Source organism: Mya arenaria, chromosome 7 (genome assembly GCF_026914265.1).
Source record: "Mya arenaria isolate MELC-2E11 chromosome 7, ASM2691426v1".
Lineage (NCBI taxonomy): Eukaryota > Metazoa > Mollusca > Bivalvia > Myida > Myidae > Mya > Mya arenaria.
This window is the reverse complement of record NC_069128.1, coordinates 8,886,173-8,898,989: the sequence shown is the minus strand read 5'-3', so window position 1 is coordinate 8,898,989 and position 12,817 is coordinate 8,886,173. Positions and strand designations below refer to the sequence as shown.

General features: G+C 35.4%; 1 protein-coding gene across 2 annotated transcripts; it reads left to right on the top strand.

Moving 5' to 3' along the window:
- Nucleotides 1-6,626: 6,626 nt before the first annotated feature.
- LOC128239901 (collagen alpha-6(IV) chain-like) lies at nucleotides 6,627-12,606 on the top strand. 2 transcript variants are annotated; one of them, XM_052956346.1, is made up of 3 exons: nucleotides 6,627-9,063; nucleotides 10,098-10,207; nucleotides 10,360-12,606. In XM_052956346.1, exons 1-3 carry the CDS (start codon nucleotides 6,728-6,730, stop codon nucleotides 10,638-10,640), a joined length of 2,727 nt encoding a protein of 908 aa, XP_052812306.1. In that variant the 5' UTR covers nucleotides 6,627-6,727; the 3' UTR covers nucleotides 10,641-12,606. The 2 variants fall into 2 exon arrangements, with proteins under 2 accessions (XP_052812306.1, XP_052812305.1); XM_052956345.1 differs by having other exon boundaries at nucleotides 10,095-10,207.
- The last annotated feature ends 211 nt before the right edge of the window (nucleotides 12,607-12,817 follow it).

Genomic DNA, 12,817 nt, shown 5'->3' with positions numbered 1-12,817 from the left:
GTCTGTGACTTGCGGAATAATTGTAACATGATACGATAATGTTTGGTAACTGATCCACGTTTATTCCTTTTCAAAAACGTTTATGTTTTGAATTTGAATTGACGTATTCAAATGGAATTACTTTGACTAAACACGTATTGAATAAAATTAAACAGTTTTGAGAACTATTTCTTGGGCACATTTAAATACAGGTACCTTGCGTGCCGATGACAACAAGGGAACGCAACACTTGTCCTCCTTTTTTTAAAAGATGCTTGATAATTGTAAAGTAATTGTTCGTGTTTAATTAACAAGGTTACAGGATAAATGGAATACTAGGTTAGTGCCTGGCTCTGCGGCGGAATTTAAATTTTACCAAATTTCCAGATAAACATCCTATATTCTCTACACCAAAATATTTTAACAACTACTGGGATATCAAATTAAATTCTATTTATAGGATATAGTTAAAATGTATTCGGTGTTATATAGTATACTACTTCTGTTTCCGTAGGGCTCATTTAAGAGGGTTAACTGTACCTTAAATAAACATTATGTTTGTTTAGATTTTATTAAATATTGGAGCAACAATTAATACGGCACATAACTCAATTAAATAACAAACACAATATGCTAAGATATACACAACAATTTGTGAAGCAGCTAACAAGCTTGTCACAAATACAGTGACATATGGTGCACTTTATTTGTTGGTCTGCATGTCATTCGACCCTGCTATTAAATTGATTAGCATAACATCTCCTATTTACAAGGAATCGCTTATTCAGTCCTGTTCGTTAAGTCTCCATAATTAATTCTAATTCGTATGCTTCATCGCCTTTCATATCTGTCTTCTGATGCTCGCTATGACAGAAGGTTTCTTGAATTTTACTTTAAAGTAAAATCTCTGATTTATAGATATACAAGAAAGCTGTTCTGACTAGTTCGACGGTACATGATTCACTATATTATGTTATTAATTTACTTTAAATGTGATATCCGAACAGTAAGTATCATCTGGTTTGTAATAAAACTGTTCTTGTCTCCCTATATATTTCTGCTCGAGAATAGTTGATAGACGATTCAACTTCTGCATAATTGCTCTTAGTCATTGTAGGGGATATAACAACTGTTATATGATAGGCTTTATTGTTACTATCGGTAATGTAATGTAACACGGAGAGATAATTGTAATTGTCCTCGTCTGAAAAGTGACGATCAAGTTTCGTTTTGATTGACAAAATAGCACGATCTGACGTGGCAGCTTTTGTCGCATTCTGTGCTGGAAAGTAATGCACTTTTGCTTTTCGCACGAGCTTCTGAACATGAATATAACTTAACGTATGAATACAGTATATACAGTTTATCTTAACCAAAACCTATAAAAACTAAGAATATGCAGTTTTAAATATGCATAGACATTTGATTAAAACATGACTCTAAAGATTGTTCGGTTCTTCGTCATGCAAAACAATTCTGTGCCTTCAAAGTCTGTATATTCCCTCGCTATGTACCACTAAGTACAGTTTTGTAGTCCTGTAAAACTGGTAGCGTGTGTCGGATCGTAGTATATTTTTTATAGTCTTTAGATATTCCCCAAAGAAGCCATGTCTGCACCAATCTATAGCATATGTTCAAATGAAGTTATATAATATATTATGTTTCTAGTACAAAATTTATTGTTTCTTGCTATCCCAAGTTTCAGCATCACTTTTATATACGCAGACTATCTGATAGCTTAAATAAGCTTATAATTCCAAAGGACCCTTTATACTGCAGAAGTCAAACAAACGATCTTGTTTCGTAGTTTATCAATTTGGACAACTTATATCTGATTTGAGGATCTTGTCAGCAACGCAGCCAGTACATTGCCAAAATACACTGATATTTTTCAAAACAAGCGTTCTCGCGACTGTGTAGGCCCGATACTCATTTCAAACGATGCGTCTTCATTAATGTCCGTCAACAATGTAATGATCGTTTAATTTTTTAATTTATCTTTATTTTTTAGTACTTTCTCATGGTTGTATAAAACCATTGTTTCGTCTTAATAATCTCCCGGTTCCTCATCGCTGTCTTCCTCAGTCATGTAACCTTCTGCAGGCTGTGACCTGCTTTCTTGACACCGGCCACCTTGAACATCGAATAATCGAACACTATGCCAACATTATGTTGACGTGTTCATAACTTGATTGTATATGTTGAAAAATAAATTTTATCATGTTATGTCGACATTCTTTTTGTCAATTCGACCAATGTTTTAACTGTGGATTTTTCATCGACAATAAAGGTAAAAAAGTGAAGTCTATTTAAATTAGACGTAAAGAAAATTATGGCAATTGATTGTACAAAGTTCGTATTGTAAGGTACAACCAATAAATAGACAGCTAACTAACAAGGAAGTATTCAGATCTCTGTTTGCCAATCAGGTAATCGATACCACATTGAAGTGCATTTCTGTTTAATGTTACTTGTATTTATTTAAATACTAGATGACAAAAGCGTATGATTGGTTTGATCAATATCAACCAGGTAGTGACGAAGAGGTAAACAACTCTCGTTTCAACATGAGTGGATAAGACATTTAATATATCATATAAGGATTTTCTTGCATGGATTTTTTGCAGGGTAAGATACCATGTCGTTTTACATATTTGTTGAATTACAAGTTTGCGATGTGCAGTATAAACATGTTTCATATAAAATAATGTTGCAATACAGTTTTGTACACTTGCATGTTCTAGTGTTTATGATTATATAACTGTACCGAATTTCAAAATACTTACGAATTATTTAGAAGACGTGAAATTTGCTACTAAATAGACAGTAACATAGCACAATAATTGATAAATTGTGTGTCAAACAAAAAACACTACTCGGCAAGTTAAGGTAGACAGCTATCTGATTCGCCCCTTTTCTGTTTCTTTCCAAGTGCGATCGGAAGTAAATTTTGGAATATTTATAACTAAAACCTTTAATTGAATAAATAACTATTCAGTTATTGGTACAAATTTATAAGTAACATATACTTAATATATTACTTCTGACATTAAGCATTCACTGGAAAGACGAATTTTCAGGTTAAGCAAAATAGTGAAAGGTAGATAACCAGAACTCCAAACGTCGAATGTAAACAATATATTCATACACATTTAAATCAACACTAGTGCATGTTTCTTTTCAAATATGAACACCGTTCTACCTAGAATTTTCATCGGTTGACCTACAATCTATTTATTTTACCTCATATGTAGAACACAAGAACATTATAAAACATATTATTAAACATTATATACAAATTAGAATATATAGAATGCAATACATCTAAGAACCATTTACGTCTCATATAGGCTGATTAATATGTTGACAATCCATTTGAAACTCAATACTATCTCCGAAGAAACGATTTTGAAATTGAGCCCATTGGGCGTGAAAACATGTATTACTTTTAATTTCTTCCTGTTCGTCTGAATTTAATTGTTGGAAACGGTTATAGTTTTACTTATTTTTCTATGAATCTCTGAAAAGCATATATATATATATATATACAACGCAGTTATAAACTGTCAATATATATACATATATATATATATATATATATATTGACAGTTTATAACTGCGTTGCCATGTTAGCTTTTAAAAGCAGAAAAAAATAGGTAACTGAATCACATTATTGCATAGTAAAAGTATTTCTGCTGAAAATCATTTGATCACTTGAAACGTTAAACGTTTAAAGCGGGTTTTGAATTTGTAACCTCCATATTACAAACCTATTTTTACGAGTCAGATATGTAAGAAGCAAGGATTTATATTTATAATAATGATGTTGTTTAACGACGATTATAATGATGAAAATGGTGATGGTGGTGGTTGTGGTGGTGGTTGTGGTGATGATGATCAGTATAAGTATAAGGATGATTAAACCGATACAAACAATAAATACTCTTACTTCAAAGTCTGGTTCTACATTTATCGCTTAGCAAATTGCTGATAAAGAATATTATTTTGATCTGTAAATATTGTCGAGTTTTCCATGTTAAAAAAGTGATCAATACTATTATGATAAATACGTGACTATTTGGGTTAAACCTTTTTAATTATTCAATTATGTGTATTTCTTTAAATAACACTCTTTACGCTGTTCCCTTTTATATGTACAATTGGTCGAGCGAGCTCTTTTTATGAATGTGTACGATATAAGCGTGAAGGTTGACCTTGGTTTCATTTCCTATCAACTTCAACTACAAATGAGACAGGTTCAATATGTCTGGTTACTAGACCGTTTGGACACGAAATCACGCGATCTGAGCATCCCCATATTTTGTTAGTATAACCAGCCTGTCGGTTTCGCTTGTTACGAACAGAATAGAACATCGATTCGTGTTACCAGCTATAGATCTATAAATATATTCATACAACTAGGGTGGTATTCAATATGCTACTTAAGTTAATCTTATTGTCATACATCATTGACTTCATTCACTCTATTGGTCAGTTATTTATAACCAGTAATCTGATTAGTTACATCGCTCTTAGATCCAATTAAGACCAATATTGAATACCACCCCTGGATATCTACTTAAGATTTGCGAATTTCACTTAGTAAATGGTAACACGAATCTTATCTTTGTAACCAGTAAGTAAGTTATTTTCTTAGTGGAATTTGAAAACCATAACTAGTTTTGAATTTGAACTTTTGAATTTTCGTGTCTTTTGTGTAAACATTTAAAATGTTTTAAGACATTGGTCGGCCATTCATATTAACTTGCTTGTTAACAGCACATATTGATAATCATATTCCAGCCGTACGATGGAAATACACCGTACCTACTATATTTCGTAATATGTACCAATAATGTCAATCAGATTAAGATATCAGGACTGAACCTTTCAGAATTGCATTGACCATACACATAAATTATGATTTACATAACTTGTTTGAATTTCATCTGAGGATTCGCGTGACATAAGACAGAATACTTATTGTCTTCTAAATCGATGTCGTTTTCAATTGAATAAATACCAAGAGCGCTGAGCGCTATATCCGAACGTGTTTGAATGGAACTTGCATACAACAGCCATTCGTTTTTTGTTTAAACTCCTTCGTAGTTTGCTTTAACATTTAACAGATTTTTAAAGGTATGTGTGTACGGTTAGAAATATTTACGTTATTTTTTATCTTCACTCTCGTAAATGTACATGGTTCTTTGGAGATGAAACAGAAAATATCCTACGTTTAGCCCGGTTAACATTCTGAACAATTAAGACCGATATTTGATATGTAAATAATATTAAAACTACATTTTCTAATTTCGACTTAAACGGAAAAGGTTGGTTTATAATTTGGTAAAAATCAGTTATTTGGGTGTTTGTGCTTGATTTTAAATAAATAATAAACGTTGTTAAATAATATATATTACTCCATAAACGATTGGTTTACAATTAAATCAAAAGAGTCATCGAAAGCAAGTCTTATTAAGGGTTTGATTTTAAACAATTCCAATGCTTTTTAACATTTCCGTACTAGCTTCAAAAAAGTAAAAAATCTTTGTATATGCTAGTTACAAAGGAACAGAATGAAATTGGTGTATTGCTTAATATTATTAATTAACAATTAACGAAATGAATTACCACACCTGATTTCTGAATATAACAAATCAGACACATATGATTCCATATTCCATTTCAGTTGAACCATGCCCAATAATGATTTCGGAGACAAAGTGAGGAGGAAAATGAGATGACTGATTGGGAGGAGTTAAAAACAATTCCTTCTGATCAGACCATATTACCACATACACATATTGGGCAAAACATTTATCTGTTGATCGAGGGCGATCACATTGGTTGGGAGCGTTCGACTTATTGGCATCATGCAATTGTCAGATCCGTATATCAAAGAGGATTTCAAGTTATTCATTTTTCCAAAACTCAAAACATATACAACGGCATTTGCAACAAATATTTAAAAAAACATCAAGTCGATGACGAAAGCGATACAGAAAAGGCGAAAAAATATCAATGCATGAATATTGTCAAAGAAACGATCGCGAACACGAAAGAAACGAACACAAATCTATTTCGTTTTAATTATCCAGAAACCATACGGAACCAAAACCCAGCAGAAGTCGTTATGAAAAGAGCAGACGCTGCACTGAAAGAACCTCAGAGTTATTGTCTCATAACAAATAACTGCGAGCATTTTGCAACGTACTGTAAGACAGGGAAGAAGTTTTGTTGCCAAACGCAATTGTTTCATAAACGAGTTAAACGAGTTGAACATGCTGTCACCGTTTCAATCCAAACCGGTGCAAAGAATGAATTCTTACGTAATGTAATATCTACGGATCAAGGAGAAGAGGAATTAAAGGGGTTAACATCTGTATGCAGATCGACAGAAGACGGGAGTAAAGCGATTGACGGGTTAAACTCAGCTTCCAGAAATGGAATATTTGGAGACCAAGGGTTAGAAAGGTTGGATGGGTCAACATCTGTATGCAGATCGACCGAAAATGGAAGTAAAGCGTTAAACGGGTTTAACTCTGCTTCCAGAAATGTTATATTTGAAAACCAAGGGTTAGAAAGGTTGGAGGGGTTAACTTCTGTATGCAGACCGACCGAAGTTGGGGGCAAAGCGATGGACGGTTTTAACTCTGCTTCCAGAAATGGAATATTTGGAGACCAAGGGTTAGATGGGTTGGAGGGGTTAACTTCTCTACGCAGATCGACCGAAAATGGGAGCAAAGCGATGGACGGGTTTAACTCTGCTTCTGGAATTGTAACATTTGGAGACCAAGGGTTAGAAAGGTTGGACGGGTTAACGTCTGTATGCAGATCGACCGAAGTTGGGAGCAAAGCGATGGACGGGTTTAACTCTGCTTCCAGAAATGGAATATTTGGAGACCAAGGGTTAGAGGGGTTAAAGGGATCAACTCCTCTAAGCAGATCGACCGGAGTTGGGAGCAAAGCGATGGACGGGTTTAACTCTGCTTCCAGAAATGGAATATTCGGAGAACAAGGGTTAGAGGGGTTAAAGGGATCAACTCCTCTAAGCAGATCGACCGAAAATGGGAGCAAAGCGATGGACGGGTTTAACTCTGCTTCTGGAATTGCAACATTTGGAGACCAAGGGTTAGAAAGGTTGGACGGGTTAACGTCTGTATGCAGATCGACCGAAGTTGGGAGCAAAGCGATGGACGGGTTTAATTCTGCTTCCAGAAATGGAATATTTGGAGACCAAGGGTTAGAAAGGTTGGACGGGTTAACGTCTGTATGCAGATCGACCGAAGTTGGGAGCAAAGCGATGGACGGGTTTAACTCTGCTTCCAGAAATGGAATATTTGGAGACCAAGGGTTAGAAAGGTTGGACGGGTTAACGTCTGTATCCAGATCGACCGAAGTTGGGAGCAAAGCGATGGACGGGTTTAACTCTGCTTCCAGAAATGGAATATTTGGAGACCAAGGGTTAGAAAGGTTGGACGGGTTAACGTCTGTATGCGGATCGACCGAAGTTGGGAGCAAAGCGATGGACGGATTTAACTCTGCTTCAAGAAATGGAATATTTGGAGACCAAGGGTTAGAGGGGTTTAAGGGGTTAACATCTGTATGCAGATCGACCGAAGTTGGGAGCAAAGCGATGGACGGGTTTAACTCTGCTTCCAGAAATGGAATATTTGGAGACCAAGGGTTAGAAAGGTTGGACGGGTTAACGTCTGTATGCAGATCGACCGAAGTTGGGAGCAAAGCGATGGACGGGTTTAACTCTGCTTCCAGAAATGGAATATTTGGAGACCAAGGGTTAGAAAGGTTGGACGGGTTAACGTCTGTATGCAGATCGACCGAAGTTGGGAGCAAAGCGATGGGCGGATTTAACTCTGCTTCAAGAAATGGAATATTTGGAGACCAAGGGTTAGAGGGGTTTAAGGGGTTAACGTCTGTATGCAGATCGACCGAAGTTGGGAGCAAAGCGATGGACGGGTTTAACTCTGCTTCCAGAAATGGAATATTTGGAGACCAAGGGTTTGAAAGGTTGGACGGGTTAACGTCTGTATGCAGATCGACCGAAGTTGGGAGCAAAGCGATGGACGGGTTTAACTCTGCTTCCAGAAATGGAATATTTGGAGACCAAGGGTTAGAGGGGTTTAAGGGGTTAACATCTGTATGCAGATCGACCGAAGTTGGGAGCAAAGCGATGGACGGGTTTAACTCTGCTTCCAGAAATGGAATATTCGGAGACCAAGGATTAGAGGGGTCTAAGGGGTTTCCATCTGTATGCAGATCGACCGAAGTTGGGAGTAAAGCGATGGACGGGTTTAACTCTGCTTCCAGAAATGGAATATTTGGAGACCAAGGGTTAGAGGGGTTTCAGGGGTTTACATCTGTATGCAGATCGACCGAAGTTGGGAGCAAAGCGATGGACGAGTTTAACTCTGCTTCCAGAAATGGAATATTTGGAGACCAAGGGTTAGAGGGGTTTAAGGGGTTAACGTCTGTATGCAGATCGACCGAAGTTGGGAGCAAAGCGATGGACGGGTTTAACTCTGCTTCCAGAAATGGAATATCTGGAGACCAAGGGTTAGAGGGGTTTAACGGATTAAAATCTGTATGCAGATCGACCGAAGATGGGAGTAAAGCAATAAGGGTGTCTGCTTCAAAATGCGATTCTACAAAAAATTTAGGCGGAAGTAATAGGTTTGCTAAATGTATGAATCGCCTTACTGCCGGAATTGCTGTGGGTATGACTGCTATTCGTGAAGTTCAAGCAGCGAGAAAAGATTTTGAAAAGTACAAGGAATTATTGAAAGACAAAGAAAATTCAGAGGAAGAATATAACCGCCTGTGGTACAGCCGTGTCACTGCAAGCCTCGTTGGGGGAACAGCAACATATCTTGGAGATGTTTACGGATTGAAAATAGGTGGCAAAATAGGGGAAAACATTGGCTGGGTTGGTGGTCCTCGCGGAGCGGTCATTGGGGCTGCGATTGGTGGTGTTGTAGGAGCAATTGTCGGTTCAAACACTGGCAAGGTACTCGGAGAGAAACTAATACCAGACATTCCGCAAACAGAAAGCAGTCGTGAAACAAGGCAAGGCAGTCTTCGTTTACATCTATGCCAAATAAGCAGATAGTGTAGGCTTTCTAGAATATATTTTCGAAAAGTCTCTAAAATTAATTAATTTAAGTTCTAAAAGTGATCTTACACGATTACGATACATACTGACTAGTATTTTCTAGATACAAACTATCGATTTTAATGAAACAATGGTATGCATATGGAGCTAGGTCCCTATAGCTGCGAGTACTTCAATTGTTGTATCTTATCGGGTCATATCATTGTATTTTTTTCACAAGACTTTACGTCAACAGTAAGCCTACTTTGCACGGGGACTTTCAATATATATGTTTTGCTACCGTTTAAAAAAGTATTATATATTTAAAGCATTCAGAGTAGGGACCCACAAACAAACAAGCTTCCACAAGCAAGAAAGTGGTTCGATTGTTCATAAAAATACAAACGGGCAGTTCTTTTTCTTCAAGATTCGACAAATTGGATAAATGGGATATGCTCTGATCGCGAACATCGGGTATTTATATACATGTAAATCGAAAAAGGTTCATGTTGTATTTGTTTCTATTGTTAAAGCTGGCTACGAAAAATTCCACAAAATATACTCATTATGATATTAACTTTATTAAAAAGAATACCAAAAAAACAACGAACACTTATTGCTAAACTGTACTTTTTAATTGAGTAACAAGACAAATATTATTGAAACACCGACTAAAACAATATTACGGAAGAATGGAAGAGTGACTGTAAAAAATACAAACACAAAAGCTTCATACTGTAGCTTTCAATTTAGTAGCATGCTGTTTCTGGTTGTGGTCCTTGGGCGAGTTATACCAAACAGTTTGAGTATGAAAATATCTAAAATCTGCCCGTTTGTAAAATTAATATGAAATATGCCCATGTGTGAAATATATCCGGTTGTGGAGCTTGGCTCATTTGTGAGTCTTTCAAATGATGAATTACGTTTTAGTGTTTTATTAATAGTTAATGCGAAGTACGCGTAATGTTGATGTGCAAAGTCTTAAAGTATTTTCATTTTGTTCTAGAAGGGCTCATGAAGTAGATGCGGAAACCGAGATATTTGGAGTGTTTAAACCAGTGACGGTGCCGCTAGAGACTTCCTCCGTTATAGTCTTCGACATACAGAAAACAGATCTAAGTACGTGCCTCAAGTTTATAAGTTTTAGCTAGTTGTTTAATATATTTTATATTCAGAGAAGCTTCCTTATCAAGATCAACATTTTATAAGTTGGTGTTGATGGCAATAGTGCATCGACGTTTTTTCCGTATTTTTTCTTATTCTATTATCAGGTGGTGGGGAGCAAATGCCCCGAATAACTCAACTTGATGCGCGTGAACTGGCTTCCGGGCATACATTCATCTGCATCATCCCGGAGAATCCTTGCTCATGGATGTCAGCCTCCATAAATTTCATGAACTGGCTAAAACAGCACGAAAATGCCGTGCTTGTCGCAATCAACGGGGGACGAGATCACTTTGAAATTCTAATATCAGCATACGCAAGTGTTGATCAGTATGATTCCTTGATGGAAAATACACATGGAATGCTATATTATACAATGGATAATTGATTTGTAAGCGTCCTTTATCTTTTGTGCCCAAAATACTAACGATGATGAAGAAAGGCTAGCTAACTGTGTTTTAACAGTTGTTATCCTGGTTATGAAACATGCTTTTACTACATACATTTTCCTTGCTAGTAACAAAAGAACAAAGAAAACACAGTTTCATTGAGCTTGATTTTTTTAAATTAAAATGCCATCTGCGGAAAATACAGCTGTGTCGACACTTACAATACAACGTTTAATTGAACTATTTGACCGCTCCAGTTTAGTTAATTCACAATGATAAATGCGTGTAATAGATACAATTCACTTCTGGTCGTGATTAATAATTTAAATTTATGTACTTAAGTTATATGTGTGAAACATACGTTCCAATATGCGCTTTGTATAATACTGTAAATCATTAACCTAATATTGATTTATTTTAATTCAACTGTGTTAAAGAGCTTTATCCATAGAAGCATATTCAGGGAAGTAGCTTGTGCTGAAGCTAGTGCTCATATTGGTCTTTAAAATTCATAAAAAAACTATAAAGAATAAATTCTCTACGTTCAAAAGGCCATGTGATATTGAATTATCAATATTTGCGTGCATGGTAGGAAACCATGATTGTCTATAAACTCATTAATAGGTGTGCCTCATGTCAATGCTGTAGCAAAATCATAACTTTCGTATCTACAGAATATCGAATTGGGTTCTGAACTTTTCCCAACGATCATTGGTTAATCTACAGAAATAGTTGTGAGTTTTTTTATGTCCAGACATAAATATCAATGATAAAGCAGTATAATAATTATTTTATTTGATGCATATCACTTACAGAGTTAACAATATTGGTGAAAACTTGATCATTGCACTCTGGCTCGAGTGAAATGATTACATTTCATCATTTCACTGCTGGCAACTCGGGACTACTTTTTCATCTTTTGTAAGATTTGATTCCGTTGAATTAATAAAAAAACTATTTCCATTGAATTAATAAAAAAACAAGTATTCAACATTAGAAATAGAGCCATGTTACATGACACATGTGTAGTACAGAAAAATACGTGATGACGTTAGTTAACCGGAAGCAATTTATTGCATGTGATCAGATGTAATAGTTCAGTGCTGTGACATTAATGTCTAAGCACGTGTTAATATGATAAGATTAACTCTTCGGGGAAAATGTGCCCCTGTCGACAATTCTACTCTTATAGTGGCCCATTGATACGTTGTTATGCCTCATCATTGTAAACCTATTTATGTGTTGTTGTTTTTAAAGCTGTCAAAAACGTTGTTAAATGTATCATTTTATTGTTTTAATTAATCAATGTTGCAATATATTAACTGAAACACAACAATAAACCTTATGTATCATACAGAAAATGTATTGTTGACCAGTGTTTCAGTTGATAAATGCCCAAGTGAAAATAATAATCGATATTTGTTTCTCATTGTCGCAATTATGTACACAAACAATGGCCAGCAAAATCTAATTCTATATATAAACTTAAAAATTACTGTTTTTTTCTACCTTTGAACGGCAAATATGCTGACATGTCCACCCCGGTACGTATTTCATGTCATATAAACAACTTATTTGCCATCGGTGATATTCAGTAAATGTTTCACAAGTGAAATACAACTATTCGAAAGAAATTGCTATCGCCATACATTTTTTTATTCTTTCATTTTATTTGCGAATCACGGTAAAAAGGTATTGAACTATTGTAAGTTTAGCATATTTATGATACGTATTAACAACTGTTTTAGATTAAGATCGATTCATTTGATAATTCTATTTACGGTTTTCTCGATGCTTTACATTGGTTTGGGTATGAGTGTGTAATCCATAAACAATGGTTTGTAAATAGGAAATTATAATATTGCTTTCTTAATTAAATTTTAAATTCTGTATTTGCACGTTAACGTTGTAATTGCTATATCACGTTTTTATGTATGCTTGGTGAAATACACGGATTTCAGTGAAGCCGAGAATGCTTGTTTATATTGTGTTTTTCATAGTTATTCCGTTTCCCTGCAATCCTATAAAGTTAACAAGCTCAACTGTTTTGCTCGCTACTAAGCTGTTTAAGCTGAATATGTGCTCAGAATTGTCAGGAAACAGATCGTCGACAAGTATAAGTATTAAGTTACAGACGTGTTGTTATAGAACTCAGATAACCCGATATCTTGTATAT